At 52.1% G+C, this 25,300-nt stretch overlaps 4 protein-coding genes, 3 non-coding genes and 1 pseudogene across 7 annotated transcripts; 5 read left to right on the forward strand and 3 right to left on the reverse strand.

The window, feature by feature from the left end:
• Nucleotides 1-1,022: 1,022 nt before the first annotated feature.
• Nucleotides 1,023-6,462, reverse strand: LOC120647594 (F-box/LRR-repeat protein At2g43260-like). The gene is made up of 3 exons (XM_039924442.1): nt 6,281-6,462; nt 4,452-4,763; nt 1,023-1,221 (listed from the first exon to the last, which is right to left on the reverse strand). The coding sequence occupies exons 1-3, from the start codon at nt 6,460-6,462 to the stop codon at nt 1,023-1,025; spliced, it is 693 nt and encodes a 230-aa protein (XP_039780376.1).
• Nucleotides 6,463-8,420: 1,958 nt separating this feature from the next.
• On the forward strand, nt 8,421-10,656 carry LOC120694872 (60S ribosomal protein L37-1-like). The gene is made up of 4 exons (XM_039978215.1): nt 8,421-8,561; nt 8,672-8,807; nt 10,222-10,323; nt 10,415-10,656. Exons 1-4 carry the CDS (start codon nt 8,559-8,561, stop codon nt 10,456-10,458), a joined length of 285 nt encoding a protein of 94 aa, XP_039834149.1. The 5' UTR covers nt 8,421-8,558; the 3' UTR covers nt 10,459-10,656.
• LOC120658205 lies at nt 9,296-9,386 on the forward strand. Its single transcript, XR_005668549.1, has one exon. It is a non-coding gene; the product is annotated as a small nucleolar RNA R64/Z200 family (small nucleolar RNA).
• LOC120658172 lies at nt 9,537-9,619 on the forward strand. Its single transcript, XR_005668539.1, has one exon. It is a non-coding gene; the product is annotated as a small nucleolar RNA Z199 (small nucleolar RNA).
• Nucleotides 9,893-9,978, forward strand: LOC120658179. Its single transcript, XR_005668541.1, has one exon. It is a non-coding gene; the product is annotated as a small nucleolar RNA Z199 (small nucleolar RNA).
• On the reverse strand, nt 10,512-11,667 carry LOC120694950. The gene is made up of 3 exons (XM_039978316.1): nt 11,614-11,667; nt 11,410-11,544; nt 10,512-11,325 (listed from the first exon to the last, which is right to left on the reverse strand). The coding sequence occupies exons 1-3, from the start codon at nt 11,665-11,667 to the stop codon at nt 11,251-11,253; spliced, it is 264 nt and encodes an 87-aa protein (XP_039834250.1). The 3' UTR covers nt 10,512-11,250.
• Nucleotides 11,668-11,973: 306 nt separating this feature from the next.
• Nucleotides 11,974-15,843, reverse strand: LOC120695045 (MDIS1-interacting receptor like kinase 1-like). The gene is made up of 2 exons (XM_039978393.1): nt 12,749-15,843; nt 11,974-12,632 (listed from the first exon to the last, which is right to left on the reverse strand). Exons 1-2 carry the CDS (start codon nt 15,435-15,437, stop codon nt 12,199-12,201), a joined length of 3,123 nt encoding a protein of 1,040 aa, XP_039834327.1. The 5' UTR covers nt 15,438-15,843; the 3' UTR covers nt 11,974-12,198.
• Nucleotides 15,844-19,973: 4,130 nt separating this feature from the next.
• Nucleotides 19,974-25,028, forward strand: LOC120647600 (annotated as a pseudogene).
• Nucleotides 25,029-25,300: the final 272 nt, after the last annotated feature.

Here is a 25,300-nt window from a genome sequence, read left to right on the forward strand (position 1 = left end):
CTGAGCTCCTGGAATTGGCCGGGAAATTCTCTATGGCTTCCACTGCTCTCCTCACCTGAGGTCATGACCAAAGATCTGACAGCTGATCTTATGGCGATGTCAATGCTCCTGTGCTTGTTAAATTCATGGATCAAATCTGGAATAAGCTGTGTCAATGCTCCTGTGCTTGTTAAATTCTTTTTTTTTCGCGACCGTGTCTGGGCACGTTTTTCATTAAGAGGTAGCTGTGCTTGTTAAATTCATGGATCAAATCTGGAATAAGCTGTGGGTGTTACGTAACGTTGAAAAGCTTGGTCAATATTATTTTCTCTCAACGGGAGGTGTCATACATATTTTGGTCAGGTCACAGCATATGGTTCAGAATTGAAGTACAGCATACAAATAGCCGTTTGCACTTAATAATGGTAAAATGCTGAAAAGAATATACATGCAGCACAAACTGCTGCTTATTCTCATGGTGGTGCATCTCAAAGGGAAAACCATGGCAGGCTGTTGGTGATCCGAATGAGGCTCTCAGTGTCGGGCTTGACATTGAAGAAGAAGAGATCCTTCCACTTGCGTTCCCTGCGACCCTGGTACCTCATTCGGGCCATGTCACACAATGTGGTCAGCTCACAAGTTGCCAAGTCGTAGCAGTACATAGCATCTCCTTTCCGCACAGCATGATCCCGCTGCTGCAAGGAGGAAGGGCCATCGCATGGAAAAGACCCGAGACCTGGATGGAGTAGCGCTGCTCCCACGACGAGTTCTTCAGGCCCTCACCTCACCATTGTCGACGACCACCGGTAGTGTCCAGATGGTCAGCATGGTCTCGTCACTGTTGCTGGCCGTCAGGCACAGCTCCCTGCCGCGCAGCACTTCCAGCAGAAAGACATCATCCTGAGCAGGGTCCAATGAATCCGGCAGCCCGATGATGCCAAACTCCTCGTCTTCCAGGCTAAGGTGGAGTAGACCCCGTGGAGGCTGAGGCTGCTCATCAAGCTCCGGCTTGGCGATGCGCCAGAACATGTACCCGTTAATGCTCAGGCCGGTAAAAGATCTCTGAGCAGGGTAAGGAGGATCACTCGCAATCTCCCTCCAAATGGCTCCATCTTTGCTTGCAAAGTTGCAATGGTGAATACGTCCATCCCCATGCTTGTGTGATCCCTTGACCGGTAGAAGGCCTGGACAACCTTGTACTTGCCAGTGCGCCGATCGAGGCCGAGGCCGCTACAATAGCAGGTGTGTGACAGAACCGCCAAATTAAAACTCAAATTAAGCTAAATGACCATCATTTGAACACATCAGGTACATTTGGCTTAACGGTTTAATTTGACAGTCCTTTCGAAACCGACATTCTGATCGAAACAAACACCAGTAGTCCCATTCGAAGGTGAGCGCAGGTAGTACAAACATGATGAGTACATGAAAATACGATTACAATACCGAGTAGAGTACATTAAGTTCTACAACCCTGGTTTAATTACATAAACAATATACAAGGGCGACTTTATTTTAAAACAAAGCCCGATATAGGAAACCTAACGTTTATAATACACGAAGTGCCGTATTGAATCACACACTCAGCCCACGGGTGTGTGATTTGGAAACTAGCAATGACTAAGCATCTGGTCCGGCCACCTCCCAACCATCCGCGCCAAGCTGGATGAACTTAGCACAACAAGGGCAGAAGTCTACCTCATACTGACCTGAAATATTTTGAGCCACAACCCTGAGTATACTAATACTCCGCAAGACTTACCCGGCTATGGGTATACATAGCCCATTATCTAGACATGCACGGATTTCTGGCTGTGGGTTGTTTTGCGGAAAAAGCAGATAAGAGTGAGTCCTTACTTTCAATATTTTAGCTCAAGATTAGGAATGATATCTATTTTCTATGGTTTGCATTTCTATACCAATCAGTGTGGAAAAACAATTGATTAGGTTCAACTATACTGATCATCTCATTCCCTTCCATATTCTTACTACGATGTGACTCGGAGATCAAGGTGCTTATGTCCGCGAGCGACTGACGGCGAATCGATCCGATTTAACCTTGCAAGGTGGACCTAACCAACACGGCACGTATTTGCCCCGTCGGACTATACATACCAACCATTCCCCTCCCCGCCTCGAACTACAGGAACCAGCCCAACGACATATGGTCAGCCGAGCTCAACGTGAGACCACCAAAAGTAAACATCTGCATCACAATTCTCCGCGACTACTCGACTCGCCCTAGGAGTTGGGTGCGGGTTCCTGTACTTTCGAAGCAAGGCAGTACTTGACTTGCCGGTTTCGACTACCTCCTACTCCCGGTATGCGGTTAGTACAAATCAAACCTGATCAGCAGGGCCGACAACGGTACGGTCCTTAACCGACACAGACGGGGCTAGACGGTTCCCGTCCGGTCTCCAATTCTTTTCCTTTCCCCCATAATCCAACATTCCATAATCAAAACATAAAGACATCCTATATCTCGCGAGTAATAGGAAATTACTCGTCTTCTACCGAATCCTATTTTTAGCATGGCAGGGATAACAACATACACATACTAGTACTCCGACCAATGGAATCTAAGAATCATGCAACTAGGGTTTCATCCAATGCCTAGAAACTTAATGCATAATCAAGTAATGTCTATAACATTTCATAAGTTAAAATAGTAGGTTATGCTCCGGGGCTTGCCTGCGGGCTGCTGCTCAATGCTGGTGTCTACTGGGCCTTGGGCCGGGTCGTCACGAAACTCCTGCGGGACTGGCTCCGTCTGCTCCTGCGGCTCCGCGATCACCTCGAACACGACTTCCTCGGTCGCGGATTCTATATGTCATGCATATGAGACAATGAGTAAATTGCATGCATATGAGACAATGAATAAATGCCAACATGACTTTGCCATTAGATGATAAATATTAAATAAATTAACAATTTACCTAAAAGGATGCAAATATGGTGATAATTAACTTTAGCACTAGTGCTAGAAACAATTAGAGGACAGATTATCAAATTAGAGCATGATTTACTATAAAATAAAATATGACTAGCAAAGACATTATTATTTGCCTTTCATAATTTGTACAAAAGTTTACATGTAAAAATATTATTATTCCTATACACATATTTAAATTTGGCTACATTTTATATTCATATACTAAACTAGGTCCTATGAGTATGAAAATTTTATGGTGGATCACTCATGTTTAAAGTAAGTTACTGCAAAAATTTCATAATTTTTAGATTAACAAATCTATAGAAACTAATTAAGCAAGACTAAACACAATCTAAATTCTTGCAGGGGTAAAAAGGTCATTTTGCCACTGTGGATATTTTTCCTCCATAGATCTTACTCTAACAAATCCAACAAAATTTATTTCATATTTTTCGAATTTTTCCTTGAATTATGACACATTTTTGAAGTTTCAGCACAACTAAAGAAATTAACTAACCCTACCCCTGACTGTGGGCCCCATCGGCCAGTGACACAAAACAGGGGAGGGCGGTCTGTCCAGGCGTGCGCCATGGCGCTCGGCTCGCCGGCGCAGGGGGGGCGAGGCCCGCGGCGGCCCGCGCAGGGCGCAGCCGCGGCCCAGGCAAGGCCCGCGCGCGCGCACGGCGCCGGGCAGCGGAAGGCTCGCGGCGCAGGGGGGGCGACGCGGCGGCGGCGGCGCAGAGGTGATGCGGCGGCGGCGGCGCTCGCCGTTCCTGGCGGCGGTAGGGCCAAGCGGCGGCGGGGCTGCGGGGTGCGAGTATCAGCGAGGTAGGGCGGCACTGGGGCGCGCGCAAGGGTGGCGGGGGGCGGCGCGCATCGTGGTGCGCAGCGTGCGGCGGCGGCAAGCACGGCGGCCGACGGCGGCAAGGCGTGGAACGAGCGTGGAAATCAAGCGAACGCGAGGGAACGGGGAGAGCAGGAGCACCAGTGGCTCACCTAGGGTCGATTTGAGCCGTCAAGTGAAGAAATCGATGATCGGACGAGGGAGTTCGACGGCGACCAGAGCTCCGAGCGGCTTCAATGGCGGGCGGCCGGGGATTTACTGATTTCCGACGAGATGGGGCTCGGGGCTAGGTTTGGCGGGGTTGGGAAGGAAGCTAGGAAGGTTATCGAGCTTCGGTTGCGGTGGATTTGGGATCCATGGAGAGTAGCTCGCGAATCGGCTGGAGACAGTGAGCTCGCTCACTCTGTGTCCATGGCAACCAAGGGAGGAGGAAGGGAAGGAACCGAGGGCGCAGAAGGCAGTGAGGCAGGTGGCGAGCTCGGGGAGAGGGCCGTGGTCGACTTGGCGACTCACCGATGGCCGGAAAACCGGGATCGGCCTCCACGACGACACGCACGGCGGGGAGCTTCGGGAGACCGCCATTACTGCGACGTGCAGCACAGGGAGAAGGGAGGTGGGTGTATGACAGGTGGGGTCCACGTGTAAGATTCTTCTTTAATTTTTGAATTTCCAATTGAATTGAATTTGGATTGTTACAAGGTGGTCCGTCGGCCTGGGAGCAGATTGTTCCGGCCGCTGTCTGGCAGCCTGAGGACCTCCTTGGTGGCCGGGTTGAAGACATAGAGCCAGCTGCCGGTGGGAGCAAACACCAGGCCGTCACAGTAAGAGAAGCACTGGTTGAAGTCGTAATCAAATTCAGAGTGGCGAAAGTGCTCCCGGATGAAGATGGGATCGGAGATGATGTCTCGCCAGGCCTTGCAGACGGACTTGCAACGCAGGAGGGATCTGACAGGCAGCCACGCAAGGATCTCGGTAAGAGCAGCTCCAGCAGTGAGAGCAAACGAGCTTCTATATGAAGATTTAGTCGGTGGATATCGAAAATCAATCTCCAACGGGAAGAGTAAATGGGCTGCTATTTTGGTAGGCCTTCCAAATTTCTCTCCCCACTCCCCAATTTGGTGCCCCTCTATTTGGACTGCCAACTATGGGCTCCACAACAACAACATAGTCTTTTTTCCCAAGCAAGTTGGGGTAGGCTAGAGATGAAACCCGAAAGAAATAAGTTCAAGGTTCAGGCACATTGATAGCTAGTCTCCAAGCGCTCCTATCCAAAGCTATCTCTTTAGAGATATTCCAATCCTTAAGGTCTCTCTTAACCGACTCATCCCACGTCAGTTTAGGTCTATCTCTACCCCTCTTTACATTATCGACCTGCTCAAGAACTCCATTACGCACCGGCGCCTCATGAGGCCTTCGTTGGACATGTCCAAACCATCTTAGCCGATGCTGGGTAAGTTTCTCCTCAATTGGTGCCACTCCGACCCTATCCCGAATAACTTCGTTCCGGACTCTATCCCTCCTTGTGTGCCCGCAAAACCACCGCAACATCCGCATCTCTGCTACACTCAGTTGCTGGACATGTCGCCTTTTTGTAGGCCAACATTCAGCACCGTATAGCATCGCCGGACGAATTATTGTCCTATAGAATTTGCCTTTTAGCTTTTATGGCACCCTCTTGTCACAAAGGATGACAGAAGCTTGCCGCCATTTCAACCAGCCAGCTGAAATTCTATGCCTAACATCTTCATCAATGTCGCCATCCTTTTGTAGCACCAATCCTAAATACCGAAAAGTATCCTTCTGGACCAGCACTTGTCCATCTAGACTAACGTCTCCCCCCTCATGCCTAGTCGCGCTGAAATCGTACATCATGTACTCGGGCTCCACTGATTTTTTTATTTCCTTGACTCCACGGGAGCCTTGACGGGGACCCTGGGGGAATCGCGAGGAGGCGGAGCTCGCGGCTCGATCTGGATCCAGAGTTAGTGGCTAGGGATGAAAACGGACGGAAACGGACGGAAAAATCTCATTTCTACTTCCGTTTCTATATTTTTTGGCGGAAACGGGATGGGGTTCGGAAAATACGGGTACGGAAACGGGATCGGGTTACGCGGAAGTACGGAAACGAACCAATACGGACGTTGAGCCGGAAATAATAACGCGATCAAATATTCTCGAGCATACATTAACATAGTCACAAAATAATATACACGTACAAAGTTATTAGTCCAATATTCACTAGTATGCCATGTGTTAATATGTTAACATGCATACTTAGTGATTGATATGTTTTTGTACATATCAATTTTTAGACATTTCTTATGTAGATTAAAAATGGGATGAAAAACGAAATAAATACGGGTCAATTCCATGTAAAAACGGGATTCCTCGGAAACGGACGGAAAAACCTCATTTCTACTTCCGTAAATACGGAAACGGGATCCCACAAATATGGAAACGGATGGACAAAAATAGAAAACGGAACGGGTCGGAACGGGAATATTTCCGTCCGTTTTCAACCCTACCTGTGGCGGAGGAGCGCCGGCGGGGTCGCGCTGCATGCCAGCCCAGGCACGCCGCGCGCGGTGCAAGGCCAAGGCGGGGCGCGCTCCCTGCGGCTCCACTCCGCTCTGCTCTCCCGGGCCCGGGCGCGCGTGCAAACGCGGCCGTGCTCCCCCGTGCGGTGCGACCGCTCCGATGACTGCATGCACGTACGCGCGCGGCGTAGCTGCAGAAGGTGAGGAGGGGAATCGAACCCCCTCGCTCTCCTCTCCGTTTTCCCCCATGTCCCGGCCGCCGCCATGCCCCAGGTCGCCCCATGCCCCCTCCCCTGTTCTGTCCCGAGGAAGAAGAAAATGGCACTTTTACCCAGAACCCCCTCCCTCCTTTCTTTTCTTTAAAGAAACCCCCCTTCTCTAGGTTCTTTTCCAAAGAAGCCCCCTTCTTTGTTCCTTTTCAAGAAGCAACCCCTCCATTACATAAAAATAGAAGCCCAATTTACTCAGCTTGCTGGAGTGGAGACCCATATTTGAGTGAGTAAAATTTAGAAGTGAACTTTTAAATGGACATTTGCTCACCCAAATTTTGCAGCTCTAACAAACAGTCTCTTCCATCAGCTCGGGAGGAAGCCATGGTGCGCTCCGCTTCCTCTTGGCGCCCATCTTCTGCCAAAGAGAAACAAAGACATTGGCAGCGCATTGTGTGATATAAAATATCGGCAACCGTCATGATGTGAAAAAAACCCAAGAAAGTGACGGCTTCGGTATCCATGTCGGACTCGGAGAGAATATCAGACAGCTCAACTTTGTTTCACGATTTAATTAATTTCCTCACGGCAACAAATCCGCCCGGTTATTACAAGAAAGAATATTTTTCTAAACGATTTTCTCAGCTTATTTTTTAAGAGTGTACGTTGCTGATGATACACTCGGCTTATTTTTTATTTAAAAAAAAAACTCCTTGTTTGGAACTTCGCTATTGGAAACAATACTAAAATGTGCCTTCGAGAACAGGTTCCGATCATAGTGTCTACATGCATTTTGCAGGCTCTATATTGGTACGTCTAATCGTCTATATACAAACCCGAAAGTTCAAAACGAAATTACAACATATATACAAAGCCGTTTGCACTTGATGACACAAATGCAGAAAAGAAGCAAGATACATGCATGCAGCACAGGCTAGCTGCTTCTTCTCATGGCGCGCCCGACTCAAAGTCCCGGCAGGCTCTTGGAGTCTTGGTGACCCAGACGAGGCTCTCGGTGTAGGGCTTGACGTCGAAGCTGAAGAGATCCTTCCACTCCCGTTCCCTACGACCCTGGTACCTCATGCGGTCCATCTCACACAATGTGTTCAGCTCGCGAGTTGCCACGTCGTAGCGGTAGATAGCACCTGCTTGCCACAAGATGATTCCGCTGCTGCAAGGAGGAAGAGCCATCGGATGGAAAAGACCCGAGACCTGGATGGAGTAGCGCCGCTCCCACGGCGGGTACGTGACCCTTGCCGTCGACGGCGACCGGCAATGTCCAGACGGTCAGCATCGTCTCGTCAGTGTTGCTGGCCGTCAGGCACAGCTCCCGGGCCCGGCCACGCAGCACGTCCAGTAGAAAGACATCATCTTGAGCAGGGTCCAACGGATCCGGCCGCCCGGTGATGTCGAACTCCTCATCTTCCAAGCTAAGGTGGAGGAGACCCTGCGGAGGCTGCGGCTGCGGCTGCGGCCGCGGCTGCGCATCAAGCTTCTTCGGCTTGGCGATGCGCCAGAAGATGTACCCGTTGATGCTCAGGCCGGCCGGCCGGTAAAAGATCTACGAGCAGGGTAGGGGGGATCATTCTTAATCTTTTTCCAAGGGGGAGGTATGAAGCATCCACCGTGATCATTAACACCTGCAATGGTGAACACCTCCATCCCCATGCTCGTGCGGTCCCTTGATCGGTACAAGGCCTGGACGACCTTGTACATGCCGGTGCGTGGATCCAGGCCGAGACCAGTGCAATAGCACGCTCGCCGCCCATCAGCTCGGGAGTAGTATGCGTTAGTTGATGGGAGTGAGCTGCTCCTCTTCCTCTTGGCGCCCATCGATCTTGTGCTTACCATGGCCGATGCGTTGATGTTGTTGTTGGGCCCCAGTATCCTCTCCATCGAGCCAGTGAAAGCCCATACAAGTCGATGAAAAGGCGGCCCGGCCCATTCACCAGCCCCGGGTCCGTCTGCCGCTATAAAGCGCTAGGGTTTTACTCCCCTCCTTCCCCACGCCGCCACTCCTCCCAACCCTAGCTGAGCGGAGGAGCAACAACGCAGGAATGGTACGCCCGCGCTGCTGCTGCTGCTGCTGCCTCCTCCTCCGTCTCCGTCTGTGTCTTCTCTCGTCTGGCTAACGTGCTGCTCCGTGTCGCGGTGCCCGTGATTTTTGCAGGGGAAGGGTACGGGCAGCTTCGGCAAGCGCCGGAACAAGACGCACACGCTCTGCATCCGCTGCGGCCGCCGGAGCTTCCACCTCCAGAAGAGCACCTGCTCCTCCTGCGGCTACCCCGCCGCCCGCATCCGCAAGTGTAAGATCCGCTTGCCTCCGTTTCCCCCTCTGCTAGATCTACCTAGGTTTAGTCTTTCTCTCTGCGAGCTGCGTGGGTTTGACCTCATTGCTGTTTGACGGTGGCAGATCATCTGAGGTCACCAACCCTGTGATGTGGAATGTAGCCTGGATCTAGTTTTAACTTTGATGACCCGTTGGTAGTTGCCTAGTTTTTACTTGTTAGGTATATATGCATATCCGTTTCTTGTTTTACTCCTGTTTATTATGTGCTTTATGTTTACTATATATATGCTGGATTCGATCTCGAGGGAAACGATGAAGAGAACATTGGTCCGTGTTTCTGATAATCCGTGACCGACAACAATGTTTGTCACCTGATCCCTCTCTGCCAAATGTTGATTCCGTGGCACGGCACAATCATATTCTCTTCATGGCTTTCTTGTTTGGACATTGCTCTCGATTAGATACCTTACTTTATTGTCTGTATCTCTTTGCTGCCTGATTTACCAAATGCTATGATGAATCATGAAATATATTCGCATGTCAGACTTCAGAGATGCAATTGCATTGATGAGAAGATGCTTCATGTTCTGAGCTGCATATTAGTTGTTCACTGGTTTCATGTTTTTCACCCAATTTATTCGGTCACTTTCGCTGCTTCACTCTTTTGGAAATGTTTCAGATTATACATCTGTTTCATTGTACAAGTTTCCATTGCATCTAAATACCTTTTTGTCTCCACTGTTGAGGATCAAGTGATGATTATAAACTGCAACAATATGATGGGAGTAATACTCCTATGATTCCCAAGTATTTAAGTCTCTGATGATCCCTCCTTTATCCTCTTGTTTTTTTGTCTTGAATCAAAATGATTATCCATGTCTTTATTCTCATACAGACCTAAAATAGGTTTTACGGCATTAATGAGAAGACATTTCATGTTTTGAGCAGCATGATACCACTGTAGTCTGATTATTGCTGCTGCTTTCTTTGAAAATTTCTAGCAGTTAGTACTAATTTGAGCCTCATAGCGCTGCTTATTCTGTATCCATTTTGATGTATTTCTTTGCAATGTGCTGTTGTGTTTTTTGTGATATCCTGCATTGTCAAATGATGAGTATTAAAATAACTGCAACAATATGATGGAGTTATACTCCTTTGATTCCCAAGTATTTAAGTCTCTGATGATACCTCAGCATCTTTTTGGGCTCTGTTTGCAATCTCACTTATGGAATGGAATAAACTATGTATGTTTTTCTTTTGACTTTACCTTCTTAGTGACTTCAATTGTTTTTGTTTCATTTGTTCATCTATTTGGGTTTTGTTTGCAGCCCTGTTGATTAAGCTGTTTGATTCTGCTCCCTATTTAGTTTGTGGTAATTTGTCCAAAAACTTGATGAGCTCTATGCTAACATAGCAGTTCATCTTTCCAGATAACTGGAGTGTGAAGGCCATCCGGCGCAAGACCACTGGAACCGGGAGGATGAGGTACCTCCGACACGTGCCTCGCCGTTTCAAGAGCAACTTCAGAGAAGGTACGTGACTTCATTTCTTGATCCTTGAGAGTGGACATGAAGGCGGAGTTGTTACCATCTCCAATTCAATAACTTGCTTACCTCTAATCAGGTACCGAGGCTACCCCCAAGAAGGCTGCTGCTGCTTCCAACTAGGTCTTGATGTTGCCATCAAGAACCGCAGAAGCTAGAAATTGGAACCTTTTTTGGCTGAGTTGTACAGTCCGAACTATTTAGACTTACTATGGAAGTATTGGTTTGTCGTTCTTTAAATTCAAGTCAGACGAACATCTGAATTTGTTGCTCCATGGTTTAATATATCTTTCTTGGTGAGCAGTGCATGCATTACAGAAATTTCAATGTTTTGTGGCGCTAGTGCACAGCTAACCCTGCAAACAGTTGTGCCTGTGCTCATTAGCTGTCTTTATCAACTGTGAGATCGGTATAGCTAATGTGTTAACTTGAAGTAGTCCTGATGACTAATCATGCTGATGGCACGGTCATGGACGCATACGAGGTAATTGCATTTTAGTTAAGAATAAAAGGTTGTATTTGTCAGTATTGAAGATGAAGAGTAGAATGCAGTGTACTATTGTTTATGGCATTGTTAGCCTACGAGTATACTACTTTTACAATGCTGTCTCCAAAAATTCCAACTATTTCCAGATAGTTCGGATTTAGTTTGACAGATGCAGAGTGTAGTGCCTCTGGCAAAGCCAGTTGAGATCTAATTTTTTAAATGAAGTTATGAAAAAAAATTCCAATGAAATTAATGTGATACAGCTCGGAACAACAAAGTCCTCAAGCATTTGACTTAAGTAAAATAGAATAAAATAGAATAAACAACGATAGAAACAAAATAATCAATAATCGTCATTCCTTGCTTCGCGTCAGGAACCCTCCTTGGCCATGCACCATTTTGAATTTGTAGATCAGTAGATGGGTTCATCAGTGGCCGCCGGCCACTGTGTCCTTGACGGCGGCGGCCGCGCCCTCGGCCGTGTGCGCCACCTGACCGGCAGCCTGCACGATCGTTGTGTACGGGGATTACATTTTACACGGCAATGAGATGTACAAGTATGCAGCAGCATCTGAATTCCGATATACCTCCTGAACGGCGTCGGCGGCGCGGTGCTGCTGCAGCTGCGCGGTGTCGGCGGCAGCTCCGGCGGCGTCGGCCGTGGCGGCAGTGGTGGCGCCGGCGGCGTCCTTGACGGACTGCGCGGCGTGCTCCGCCTGGCACTGCGCACACACATACACATGGATCATGGGCATAAGGATTGCTTTGGTAGGCAGCAAGCAAACGCTCACCTCAGCCTCGGCTTGCGCCTTGCCGGCCTGGAAGGACTGCTCAATGTTCGACATCGCCGATGATCTGCTTGCTCAAGCTTTCAGAACTACTACTACTTCTCTGAAGGTCGTTGCAGCGCTCGGTTTATATAGAGCCGAACAGGAGCTGCAAGTCTCGACAAGTGTCAGGCTAATTTGTTTTGAGCCACTGCCAATTACTGCAAGCCAAATTTAGAACCTCCAAAAAATAGTAGTAGCACTATTTGTATTTGGAGAGGGCCTGAGCATCATCAGTTTCAGTTCATCACACAAGTGCCAAAAACAGGCATGCTCCTTTGAGTCTGCTTTCTTTCTTTCTTTTATATGGATATATATGTGATATGTGAATAATAAAAATTGCTGAGCGTATTATTCACCTGCTTACATTAATAATAATCTCCATGATCTACGGCTAGTTAATCTTCACAGCAGATTTTTTTAGGTTACAGACAGGCTCAAAACCCTGCAGCATCAAAATCTAGGTACATGAACAAATCATTAACAGGCACTGAAACTGAAAGAAGCACAGAAGCATGTGCTGCAGCTAAGTAAGCTATGGCGCGGCGCCTAGGCGTAGTCGGAGTCGTCCGGCGTGGTGCTGAACACCGGCCTGTCCTTGTCCACCACCACCGCGGCGGGGGCGGCGTCCTGCTTGCCGTCCTTGCCGCCGCCGCTCTTGCGGCGCGGCTTGGCCTCGCCGAGCATGGTGATGACGTCGCGCATGGAGGGCCGGTCCCGCGGCGCCCGGGCGGTGCAGAGCACGGCGATGCGCAGGACGAGCAGCATCTCCTCCCGGACGTGGGCGCAGCGGCCGCCGACGTGCGCGTCCAGGTGCTCCTCCACCGTGTTGCTCCGGATCTTGTCCCGCACCCACCCCACGATGTCCTGCCCCTCGCCGAACTCCGCCTCCACCGCGCGCCGCCCCGTGATGAGCTCCATCAGCACCACGCCGTAGCTGTAGATGTCGCTCTTCTGATCCACCTTCAGCGTGTACCCGTACTCTGCACAAGCATCAAGCGACTTAGTTGAATTAATTAATTCATTCTCTGCTGAATGGATTCATCAAAAGAATTCATTCATCAAGACGATTATTGTCCAAGAATTCAAAACCACCTACCTGGCGCTATGTAGCCGTAGGATCCGGCGACGACGGAGACGGACTCGTTGGTGCGCGCCAGGGCGCGGGCGAGGCCGAAGTCGGCGATGCGGGCCGCCATGTTGGCGTCGAGGAGGATGTTGTTGGACTTGATGTCGCGGTGGATCACCGGCGGGTGGCAGTCGTGGTGGAGGTACGCCAGCCCCTGCGCCACGCCGGCGGCCACGTCGTAGCGCGACACCCAGTCCGCCAGCGCCGCCCGCTTCTCCGCCGGGCCGTGCAGCGCCTCCCACAGGCTGCCGTTGGGCATGAACTCGTACAGCATCATCGCGTCCGTGTCGTTGTGCAGGTACCCCAGCAGCCGCACGATGTTCCGGTGCCGGAGCCGCCCCAGGAGCCCCACCTCCTTGAGCACGTCGGCGGTCAGCTCGCTCGCCGCCGCCGCCGCGTCGCCGGCGTCCACCGGCGCCGGCCGCCACAGCTTCTTCACGGCTATCACGGCGCGCGCGCGCGGAAGCTCTGCCCTGTACACCACCCCCGTCGCGCCCATGCCCACCACGTTCGCCTCCTTGACGCACGCCAGAACGTCGGCGCTCGTGAACCCCAGCCGCTGGAACGCCGTCAGCCGCCACGGCCACGCGCCGGACTCCGCGCCGAGGCTCTCGTCGTCGCAGCACCCGGCGCCGTCCACGTACCACCGCCGGTACGCGTAGCGCCCGCCGAGCAGCGCCGCGAACGCGGCGGCGACGGCGACCATCCCCACGAGCCACCCCACCGCGATGCGCTTCAGGCGCGCGCTGCCGCGGGGGCGCGCCGCCAGGCCCGTGTCGCGGCTCCAGTAGCACGGTGGGAGCACGCCGCCGCACAGCCCGGCGTTGCCGGCGAGCTCGTCGGGGTTGATGGAACGCAGGACGCCGTTCCCGGGCACGGGCCCGGTGAGGTTGTTGTACGCCAGGTTCAGCGTCTCCAGCGCCGGCGAGCTCCCGAAATTCTCCGGTATGCCGCCGGTCAGGGAGTTGCTCGACAGATCGAGAATGGCCATCGCCGGCATCATGGCGAGCGCCTTCGGGATCCCGCCGGTGAGCCGATTGTGCCTGAGGTTGATCTTGACCAGCCTCTGGCACGAGGCCAGGCTGGACGGGATCGTGCCGGCGAGCCGGTTGTTGGACAGATCCAGCGCCGCCAGTGCCGGGCAGTCTTGGAACTCGTCGGGGAGCTGGCCGGAGATGATGTTGTCTGACGCCAGGAAGCTCTGCAAGGTCGGGATCGTGAAGAGGCTCGACGGCAGCGAATACTGGAGGTGGTTGCGGGACAAGTCGATGAACGACAGCGACGTCGACGACGCGAGGTCGCCGGGGATCTCTCCCGTCAAGTCGTTGCCGGCGAGCTCCAGCCGCTGCAGCGACGGCAGCTTGCCGAACCCGAGGGGGATCGCGCCGGTGAGCCGGTTGCTCTGCATGCGCACGCGCACCAGCGACGCGCACGATGCGAGCCCGGCCGGGATCCCGCCGGTGAAGCCGTTGTTGAACATGATCAGCTTGGCGAGCGCCTTGCCGTCGCAGATCCCGGCCGGCACGGGGCCGGTGAAGGAGTTCGACGACACGTCCACCCACTGCAGCGGCGAGCTCTTGCCGAGCGACGCCGGAAGCTGCCCCGTTAAGGAGTTGTTCCACAGCTCGAGCACCTCCAGGCTCAGCATGTCGCCGAGGGTCGCCGGCACGGCGCCGTCGAGGTGGTTGCACATGAGGTTGAGCAGCCGGAGGTGGCTCAGCTGCGATAGCTCGTCGGGGATCGGGCCCGTCAGCAGGTTGTCGGACAGGTCGAGGAAGACGAGTGTGGAGATGTTGCCGAGCTCCGGCGGAATCTTGCCTTGGAGGTTGTTCTTGTATAGGTAAAGCGAGGTGAGAGCCGGAAACCTGCCGAGCTCAGCTGGGATGGGCCCGTCGAGGCTGCCGACGGCGAGGTCGAGGTACTGGAGGTTGGCGAGGTTGCCGAGCTCCGGCGGGATGCCTCCCTCGAGCGCATTGTACCCGATGATCAGGCTCTCGAGCGACTCGAGCTCGCCGAGCTCCGGCGGGATCTTGCCGGTGATGTTGTTGCCGGAGAGGCCCAGGAACCTGAGCTTGGTGAGGCTCCGGTACGCCGCCGGGATGTCACCACCGAAGAAGCTGCCCCTCAGGTCGATGGTCTCGAGAGAGGTGGCATTGGCGAGGTCGGCGGGGAGGGCGCCGACGAAGTTGTTGCCGGATGCGTTGACGGTGACGAGGTCGGCGCAGGAGCCGAGGCCGGCGGGGAACGCGCCCTCGAAGGAATTCTGGCTCACGTCCAACACCTGGAGGTTGGACAGCGCGGCGAGAGACTTGGGCAGCGCGACGGCGAACGCGTTGGAGGAGAGGTTGAGGACGGTGAGCGACGGCAGCCGGAGCACGTCGTCGGTGACCTTGCCGCTCAGGTTCTTCCCCGAGAGGTCGAGGCGGTCGACGAGGCCGGCGGCGTTGCACCCGACGCCGGTCCAGCTGCAATGCGACGACGAGGCCCTGCCGCCATCCTTCCAGTCGGCGAGCGCGCCCAACGAGTCAACGAAGCCCGCCTTGAGCGCGAGCAGCGCCGCCCGCTCGTCGCCGCCGGCCGCGCCAACGCCGGTGGCCAAGATCAAGGGCAGTACTGTCACTGCTAGTGCTAGGACCAGCACTGGCGCTCTTGCTTCCATTAGAAAGAATGTTCTAGTACTTTCCTAGAAGCGCTTTTGGTAGCTGAAATCAGTCAGCTGCTTCTAGCACCTATTCTGGCTGCAGGGGCCTCTGCTGTTTCTAGTGCTGCGCCATGTCAGAGGCACTGTCTGGCTTGCCTAGCTAATTCACTGACACCGCATCTGCAGGAGGAGCAGAGGCTGCAGCTAGCTAGAAGATGAAGATGGCAGAAAAGGCTTTATATCATTCTCATTAGAAGATTGGTTAAAGCATGTAATAATCTAATGAATCTTCTTGGCATTTCTTAACATGCCACCATGTTGTTTGTTTAGTGCCTGGACACCTCACCCAGTGAACGAATGTGAGCTGGGTTCCGGAGCTGGAGGATGGAACATGAGAACATGGAACATGGAGGGAATGTGTTTTAAAGTCATGGCTTTTCCAACCTGCTTTTGGGCAATGTGGCATTGTTTAATCTTTTACTTTGTGCCTGCCCCCATATGATCAGTGTAGATTAATAGCATGCTTAATTTACATTCTCTGTCACTGCAGACAGTCGATTAGCTGCTCTAGCTTTCAGGGTCTGATTACTTGTAGTACTAATAATCAGAGACCGACCTGGTGTAAGTAAACTGGGTATTCGTACGGCCTATTCTTTGGGAGCTTCTGCTTATGAAGCTCTGAAACAGGTCAGCTTCTCCATTTTGTGTAGATGCTGGCCTAACATTTCAACTGATCCTGATCTAGGAATACCAGTAGGACTGTAGGAGCTAGTTCCTACTCTCTGCGATACACACAGAAGCCATTAGGACAATAACAGGTACTGCGATTTTTAGCAAAACAAGCAGTGTTAATACTATGCCATTTTCCAGTCAGAGGAACATGATGCTTCCATTGCAGAATAGAGTTAACCCAAAGGGAGACAAGAGGGTATGTTCTTGGTGTTGCCCTGATTCAAGCACCCTAGCTAAGATCTGGACACATGTCCTTCATAAAAATTAAAGAAAGTTTACCCGTCCTGGGGGATATGTATGTACCGTGGTGCATGTGTTAAGGCTGCCCAAGTTGACCTTGTTAAAATAAAATTTATGCTAATCATTCCTGTGACAGTGGGCAGTAGCAGCTGCTGTTACTTCTGTTCTCTGACAAGAGGATTGCTGGTACATTGCTGGGCACATGCCCCCAGTAGAATGTCACCACAACTGCATCTATGGAAGGCAACATAGGTACTAGAAGCGTAATTAAATGGGTTAATTAGAAAGCAGAGTTGACACATTTAGAAGGCTGCAGCACTCAGGGAAAGAACCACAAGTGATTAGTAAAATTGGCCTGCAAGGCTGCCATATGCACTTGTTCATATCTGATCATTTCGTCACAACAGTAGCATGATCATTACACAGGGAAAGAAACATTAGAACATAGAGCAGACAGGGAAGTTCTTTGAAATAAGAAAAGAGGGAACTGGCATCCCGAGAATTGAACTGTTGAAGCTTCCTTCTGCCATCCGAGTAATTAATTAAGTGTGACCAGTTGATCGTAATGGAAAACACAATTAGTGAAAAGAGGTCTAGTGGTACAAACACTGAGCAAGGCAAAAGTGCAAGCAAACATTTCGCACATGAACAGAAGAACACCCACAACCAAGTAATTGCGGTCTATCAAGTATCAAGCTGATTTCATGGTCTTTGTTTTACCAACTGGCACTACGGATGGTATCAACTAGCTATCCGCTAGCTTTCTATACTGTAAACTCTAGACTCTAGTATAGGACTGAAGCCCTAGCTGATACTCTACAAAATCTGTCAGTCTTGTGCTTTCAGAGGCTCAGAGCCATGAGTACAGGCATATAGGCCCTAGGATGCCACCCCTACGAGAATACTGAAATATTTGTAATGTTATAGGCCATTTGGAAGCTAATAGACACTGATTCAGCCTTTTAATTAGTAACTAGCAATTAACTTGTAAATGGTGCCAATTTACTAATGGTGATCAGAAGCGAATAACCTATTGAAGGTTAGACAAACAGGAAGCAAAAGAATGTTGATCGCCAGGAAATGCCGAAATGGGGGGAAAAGGACACAATGCTCTTGTTTAATAGCATCATTCTGGAGTTTGAATGCCTTGCATAGCTAGGTCTTTTATATTTGCTATTCTTAAAAGAAAGAAAGAAAGAAACAGAAACAAAAATAAGGTAGCTAGGCTTAACCTCAGTACCTTTATGCACCATGCATTTTGTAATGTCGAATTCTGAACGATAAATCTGATTGTTGCACCTTGGAGGAATGCTGAGTTCATGACAATTTAGCACACCATTGGACAACCGAGGAGGCACTGAAGTGATACTATCGCTTTACAATACATTGAAGGGATCTGAACTTGTGTTTCTACTCCACTTTGATGTATGTGGCACAAATCATCATCAGAATGCCAGTATCCAAAGTAATGTGCCACAACGCACCAAAACGTCTAGAAACACATCTTGATCAAAACGGCTGAATTAATACAAAGCCTAGCTAGGGAGTAGGGAACAAAAACCAAAGCAGTTTATAGGGTCTCATGCATATGCTCTAATCAACTTTTGAGCTAGCTATGCAGACTTTGATGTGCAGCGAGCTAGAGGGTGCAGGCTAACGTACTCAAGATGGAGAGATGATCAGGTCATGCAATGGCGTGCTGTGCTATTTAAGCAACTGTTGGCTCCAACCAAACTTAATCATGCAGACATGAGTGTGGTGTGTTGAGGAAACAAAAGATCCCTCAAAGTTGGTTATGCTAGCCTGTAGTGACATTCTCTCATCATTAGGTAGCCAGCCTTCTTTGCTTGTAATATCCATGCGGCACTCAATCATTTTGCACCGGCTTCTTGCGAAATCTTTCAGTTAGTAAGTTTCATGCATTTATCGAGTTGTCAATTTGTCATGTCGTCTACTAATGTAAGTTTCCAGTTTTCCACTGGGTATAGCTAGTTGATTAGATGCATGGTAGCAGTATCAGTCGACTTGAGTCATAAACTTGTAATACTGGATAAATTCCTTACACGTACGTTTATTAACCGACAGGAGGACAATAAACAAACAAACATGTCTCAATAGACATGATGGAGATGTCACTGTCTTTAGCGCAACTCGAGGAGTTTTCCACAGCACAAAGCTACCATCGATCCAGGACTCCTGTCCTATCATCCCTGGATTAAAAAGTCAAAACCATAACGAATCCCTGAAGTTTTCGACTCATTCCCTGCTGCTGGTTTCTACCTCACCTTGTTTGGCAATTATTCTCTCATCAATCATTCAGAAGCAGTATCAAATTAAGGACAGATCGAACAGGCTAGACGGCACTAATGCAACCGTCAAGTAATAAACAAAGCTAGCTCTCCCTTATGAATTATGGAAGATTAGTTGGGGCGCATGTTGCCAGTGGGAGATCAGCTGGTGAGAGTTTTGCCACCCTTGCGTTGGCACGAGAATCTTCCCATGTTATGTAAGTTTGTTGCCGCTTCATGCAGGAGAAGGGTTGGTTTGCATTGGGTGGATGGAACATATAACATCTCATCTTTGGTGTCTGCTGTCAGCTTTATTTGTTAGGTTCAGGTTCCCTTTGTACACAACCAAGTTGAAATTTTGGCTTAACAGATATAGCATTATTAAGCTGACATTGTGTATTATACAGTTACAATGTCACATTGTACAGATATTTGATAAATGAGGAAAACACAGAATGCATTCCAGCTTAATTAGTATGTATTTACTAGCAGTCATAGAAATATTTTAAAGAAATCCTGATAATTCCTTCCACTAGAAATATTAATGTACAAAAATTAGCAGACTTATACATGCCCACGGAAAAAGTACAGATCGATTTATTAGAGTAGAGGGAATTTGCATGTGAAATCAAGAGAGGTTACTGTTGCAAAAAAGCAGAAGAAATATATATCGGAATCATTTAACATGGAGAAGTTAGTAATCATGGAGGGAAACATGCAGATTAATCATGGAGAGGGAAGGGGAATGATATTCGGTTGGCTTATGAACAGCCTCACCACCCTACTAGCCGGCCACTAGCAATTGGCTATAAGGTAAGCGTAAGCCACATGCGCACATGTGGCCCATGGATGGATATTAGATAGGCAGCAGGCAACGATAATAAACTGATGAGGTTGGAGACCATGCATGTGAAACCCTCTTGCTAAGCAGCTTCCAAAGTATACTGCACCTTTTCGCTGTGATGATAGATGCATGCATTTTTAACACAGGAAATATTGCTCCAGCACTGCCTCGCATGCGTGCCACCCACTTCCATGTGGGTCCAACTGGACTGGGCCCCTGCTTGTCAGTGATCAGCAAGCATGAGCATCAGCAAGCAGCATGCATGTTGCTGACATTTCCATGTATCGTCGTCCATGGATCGGTGGAGCTAGTTCTAGTTCTAGTTCTAGTTGGAACCAACCCAAATCGATGGATATGACGGATCAATCATCCATCGGCAGCAGGTGGCGGCAACACATGCATGAGCACGATATGCTTGCCGCAAACACGCAACTGCAACACATACACGCCATGACATGTGCATCAAACTGTTATCCCTTCCATTTGGATCGTCCTGCAGCAGGAAACCAGCAGACGGCTGAAATTCTGGCACACTTTACTCCTATCCTCCAGGCTACAATAAGCAACAGCATCATCAGAGAAATTCAGAGCTAGCTAACCCTTCATGCAATCCGTGAATTTAGATATGAGCACTGCCTCCTATGGACTAGTAGCATCATAGAATTCCGGATTGTTGCATATTCAAAGTTAAGCCACTGTCAATGCCAAATCCATGAGTAAAAAAAATTCCCAGGAATCGTACAAATTCGTTTTTTTGAAGGGGGGAATGTAGAGATTGTTGTACAGGTGCGTCGGGAAGAAGCCCAATGCACAAGAACCTAAGGCCTAAGGCTTATTTGCGCTCTCGTCAGCCCACTAAACTGAAATTGCCGGCTCTAAGGCCTAGAAGAACCTACTGGGATTTGGAAACAAACCCGGAGGCCCAAGACACTTACTTGGCCCAGTCCGTGGCTTGCAAAGGTTTCTAAGTGCCTGCTCCCGGTGCGCGCGCTCGACGGCCGCACCACCACCGTCCGCCTCCGTGCGGGACCTCAAGGCCGCGCTGCGGGCCTCCTTCCCGCCCGCGCAGGCCGCCCCGGCCTTCCACCTCTTCCTCCGCGGCGCCAAGCTCCTCCTCCACGCCAACCTCGCTCTTCTCAACCTCTCCCTGGGGGAGTTCATCTCCCTCATCCCCTTCGCCCCCAAGCCCACCGCGCCCAGCGCCGCCGCTCCGAACCACAAGAGGATAAAGTTTTCCTCCTCCTCTTGGCAAGATCGCCAGGGTGCCCAGCACCAACCCCGCCTCGCCGTCCTTCTACTGCCACGCCGCCCACCCGCTGGGCCCCGCGCCCATGGTGGAGCACCTCAAGCAGGGGCTCGGGAAGCACGGCCAGGTCAGGCACGTCCAGGAGATCCCCGGCAGGGAGGCGTCCTTCTCCCCGCTCCCTCCTCACCTCTCGCGGCCCACGAGGGACGCGCTCCACGCCATTGGGGTCACGAGGCTCTACACCCACCAGGCGCAGGCCATCGACGCCGCCGTCTCCGGCGCCAGGCACGTCGTCGTCTCCACCTTGACCTCCACGTCCAGCGGCAAGTCCCTCTGCTACAACGTCCCGGTGCTCGAGTCCGTCTCGCGCCCGGGCTACACGTCCTGCGCGCTCTACATCTTCCCGACCAAGGCGCTCGCGCAGGACCAGCTCAAGACTCTGCTCGAGATGACCACCAAGGGCGGCGGACGCTGCGATCTCGACGTCGGCATCTACGACGGCGACACTCCGATGAGGGACCGCGCCAAGGTCAGGGACGCCGCGCGGCTGCTCATCACCAACCCGGACATGCTGCACATGTCCATCCTGTCGTGCCACGCCCAGTTCAGGAGGATTCTCTCCAATCTCGAGTACGTCGTCGTCGACGAGGCGCATTCCTACAAGGGCGCCTTCGGCTGCCACACCGCGCTCATCCTGAGGAGGCTCAAGCGCATCTGCGCAGATGTCTATGGCAGCCGCCCCAAGTTCATCTTCTGCACCGCGACACTGGCGAACCCCCGGGAGCACGTCATGGAGCTGGCCAAGCTCGACGACGTCGAGCTCGTCCAGAACGATGGGAGTCCGTGCGGTTCCAAGTTCTTCCTCCTGTGGAACCCGTCGGTGGCCAGGGCGCAGGAGAGGCGCCCGAGCCCGATACAGGAGGTCTCCTACCTGTTCGCCGAGATGGTCCAGCACGGCCTCCGCGGCATCGCCTTCTGCAAGACTAAGAAGCTCTGCGAGATGGTGCTCGCGCGCACGCGCGAGATCCTCGAGGAGACGTCGGTGGAGCTCGCGGATTCCATCTGCGTGTACCGCGGTGGCTATGTCGCCGAGGATCGTCGGAGGATCGAGGCTGACCTCTTTGGGGGAAAACTACGCGGCGTGGCGGCGACCAACGCTCTTGAGCTCGGGATCGATGTCGGCCACATCGACGCGACGTTGCACCTCGGGTTCCCCGGAAGCATTGCTAGCTTCTGGCAGCAGGCAGGGCGATCTGGACGGAGATCGAAGCAGTCCATTGCTGTTTATGTTGGCTTCGAGGGTGCTCTGGATCAGTACTTCATGAACTTCCCACAGAAGCTGTTTGGCAAGCCGGTTGAGCATTGCCAGGTCGATTCGCAGAATCAGAAGGTCCTGGGGCAGCATCTTGCCTGTGCTGCTTTCGAAAAGCCGCTATGTCCGGAGCACGATGAGAGATACTTTGGTTCTGGTATGAACAGTGCGATGGTGACACTGAAGGACAAAGGATGCCTGATGAACAATCAGCAGGCTGAAGATTCTGGCGTGTGGAAATATGTTGGACCTGACAAGAGCCCTTCGCGTACAGTGAGCATACGAGCAATCGAACACGATCGGTACAAGGTGATTGACAAGCAAGGTTATCGAGTGCTAGAGGAGATTGAGGAGAGCAAGGCTTTCTTTCAGGTGTATGAAGGTGCTGTTTACATGCATCAAGGCTGCAGCTACTTAGTTGAGAGGCTTGATCACTCCTCAAAGACAGCTTACTGTAGGGTGGCTGATCTGAAGTACTACACTAAAATTCGAGACCACAGCGAGATCACTGTCCTTGAAGCTGATGTTGCTTTGCCTCCTATGTGCGCATCATCTAAAACTGACATGGTCAGGACAACTGCTCAAGCAAACAATTGCAAGGTGACGACCGAATGGGTCTGCGTTGACCGGGTTTGGAAATCGAACAACATGTTCTCTGACAGCATTAAGCTTGACTTGCCTTCATACTCCTTCGACACTCAAGCTGCTTGGGTTAGTGTTCCCAAATCGGTAAGGGCAGCCATCGAGCAAAGGCAATTGGGATTTCAAGGTGGTGTCCATGCTGCGTCGCATGCTCTTCTAAGTATATTACCGAGTTAAATACACCAGCGGCCCTCGAACTTGTCCCCAGGTGCCACTTAGGTCCACGAACTCGCAAAATCGAAATTTAGCTCCATGAACTTGTTAAGTTGTGCCACTTAGGTCCATACCCCTTCAAGGGGCATGAATATATGCAAAAAGGCCTTTGAGTTTTATCGTCTTCTACCTTCACATCCTTGAGGGATAGAAGGCAGGGCTGCCGCACACAGCGCGCGCCTGCCTCTGCGAGCCGCCGGCCTCCATGCCGCACGCCCACCTCCGGCGAGCCGCCGACCTGCGCGCCGCTCCTCCCACTGCCGGCGCGCCTCTCCTCCTCCGTCCCGGCGCGCCCCTCCTCCTTCCCTTCGCCGGCCAAGAGCTGCAGTGCACGGGGAGAGGGCGAGCGCGCGAGGGCTCCTCCTCCGGCCACGCCGGCTCCTCCGGTCAGGCCCCTTCCTCCGCATGTCCATGGCGGCAGCGGCACCATGGCGCCGGCGGCCAAGCTCCGCGGCGGGGGAGGACTGTGGTGCTGGGGTAGGAGACCCAAGTGGATCCGTCGCCCCCTCCCTCCTCCACCCCCTTCCATGGGGGCGGCGCTGGCGGAGGCCTCCGCTCTCCCATGGCGGCGGTGTCCATGGCGGGCCCAGCAACAGCAGCGACGAGGATGAGGATTGCGGGCCGACGCCCACCGCCGACGCCGTTCCTCCCTAGCTCGCGGCGAGCAGGGACACAAACCCCTCCTGCTTCCCCCTCCCCCGCCCCCTCCCCCTCCCCCTTCCCATCCTCGAGCTCGGCCCTCCCCGGCGGCGAGAGCCGCGAGCCATGCCGCCGCGGCGCGTGTGGGGGCCACAAGCTCCGCAGCCGCAGCCTGCGCGGGAGCCGCGAGCCACGCTGCCGCGGCGCGTGTGGGGGCCGCGAGCTCCGACGCCGCCGCCTGCGCGGGAGCCGCGAGCCACGTCGCCGCGGCGCGTGTGGGGGCCGCGAGCTCCGACGCGCCGCCTGTGCGGGAGCCGTGAACCACGCCTCCGCGGCGCGGGGGCTGCGAGCTCCGACGCCGCCGCCTGCGCGGGAGCTGCGAGCCATGCTGCCGCGGCGCGTGTGGGGGTCGCGAGCTCCGCCGCCGCCGCCTGTGCAGGAGCCGCAAGCAACGCCGCCGCCGTCGTGCGTGCCGAGGAGGGGCTACATTGGCGCGGAGGTAGTGGCGAGATAGTGGGGGAGTTTGACGACCTCCTCCGTGGCCGCGCGGGCGAAGCCCGCAAGCTCCGTCGCCGCCGCACATGGCTCGCGAGTTCGACCGGCGAGCCAGGGGGGCGGCCGCGAACTCCAGGGGCGGCGGTGAGCGCGAAGTCCGCGAGCTCCAGGGGGCAGCGACGTCCGCGAGCTTCGGGGGGCAGCGGCGTCCGCGAGCTCCAGTGGAAGGCGAGGAGGCAGGGCGGCGGCGGCGAGCTCCGAGGCGAAGCAGGGGAGGCATGGGGAGAGAGAAAGAGAGAGAACGGGAGGGAGGGGGCTGAAGGTAGAAGATATTAATTTTAGAGGGGTTTTGTGCATATATTCATGCCACATGGCGTCATATTAAGGGCTGTGGACCTAAGTGGCACAACTTAACAAGTTCAGGGTGCTAGATTTCGATTTTGCAAGTTCGTGGACTTAAGTGGCACCTCAGGACAAGTTCGAGGGCCGCTGGCGTATTTAACTCTATATTACCTTTGCATATGATGTGCAGTACCTCTGATCTCGGGACACAGTGTGCAGACCCTCAACAAACCTCTAAAGCTCCTGACAGAATTCTGCTGTACGACAAACACCCCGGTGGCATCGGCTTGGCATCACAGGTCAAGCTGCTCTTTGGGGAGCTGCTGGTTGCCGCTTTACAACTTATACTTATTTCGACACGCTGCTGTACCAACTTGGATGGTTGCCCAAATTGCATCCAGTCATTTGCTTGTGGCGGATATAACAAGAATCTCGATAAGGCGGCAGCAGTTTTGATTCTCAAAGGAGTAATTGAAAACGAAGGGCTGTCTGTTTATGGCAAAGATGGTTCTCAGCAGAGCTGATAACCTGATGTGCAAGAGAGACACCTGACTGCTATAACGTCCTTCTCTTCACAAGGCTCACTCCATTAATTGATGTAACATGACTAGTAGCATGTCAGGACATAGAATTTTAAATGAAAAGGATTGAGTCAGTATTTGTGCTGTTATGTAGGACAGTAATGAGTTGCAATTATAATCCCAAACAAATTTGCATACTTGCCTCTACTTTATTGGTATACAATGGTGTTTCTGTCTTTATTTACCGATGCTTGTTTTGTCATATGCCTTATCGATACCAACCGATGTCTATTGCGTGTTTCAGGGTCAGTATTTGGAGACAGGTTTGGTTTTTCCCCCCTTGAATATGGCTTGGGTTAGGTTCAGT

Source organism: Panicum virgatum, chromosome 1K, assembly GCF_016808335.1.
Source record: "Panicum virgatum strain AP13 chromosome 1K, P.virgatum_v5, whole genome shotgun sequence".
Lineage (NCBI taxonomy): Eukaryota > Viridiplantae > Streptophyta > Magnoliopsida > Poales > Poaceae > Panicum > Panicum virgatum.

Bases quoted from the DNA above. Each gene is read 5' to 3' on its own strand.
- LOC120647594 (XM_039924442.1), bottom strand. From the start codon at position 6,462: ATGCAGTCATCGGAGCGGTCGCACCGCACGGGGGAGCACGGCCGCGTT. The intron at 4,764-6,280 runs GTAGGGTTGAAA...ATCTTCATATAG, and splicing joins CCGGCGCTCCTCCGCCACAG to AAGCTCGTTTGCTCTCACTG. The intron at 1,222-4,451 runs GTAACAATCCAA...TCTGTCACACAC, and splicing joins CCAGGCCGACGGACCACCTT to CTGCTATTGTAGCGGCCTCG.
- LOC120694950 (XM_039978316.1), bottom strand. From the start codon at position 11,667: ATGTCGAACATTGAGCAGTCCTTCCAGGCCGGCAAGGCGCAAGCCGAG. The intron at 11,545-11,613 runs GTGAGCGTTTGC...GTGTGTGCGCAG, and splicing joins AGGCGCAAGCCGAGGCTGAG to TGCCAGGCGGAGCACGCCGC. The intron at 11,326-11,409 runs GTATATCGGAAT...ACGATCGTGCAG, and splicing joins CCGCCGACGCCGTTCAGGAG to GCTGCCGGTCAGGTGGCGCA.
- LOC120694872 (XM_039978215.1), top strand. The intron at 8,808-10,221 runs GTAAGATCCGCT...TCATCTTTCCAG, and splicing joins CGCCGCCCGCATCCGCAAGT to ATAACTGGAGTGTGAAGGCC. The intron at 10,324-10,414 runs GTACGTGACTTC...ACCTCTAATCAG, and splicing joins CAAGAGCAACTTCAGAGAAG to GTACCGAGGCTACCCCCAAG.
- LOC120695045 (XM_039978393.1), bottom strand. From the start codon at position 15,437: ATGGAAGCAAGAGCGCCAGTGCTGGTCCTAGCACTAGCAGTGACAGTA. The intron at 12,633-12,748 runs GTAGGTGGTTTT...ATGCTTGTGCAG, and splicing joins CTACGGCTACATAGCGCCAG to AGTACGGGTACACGCTGAAG.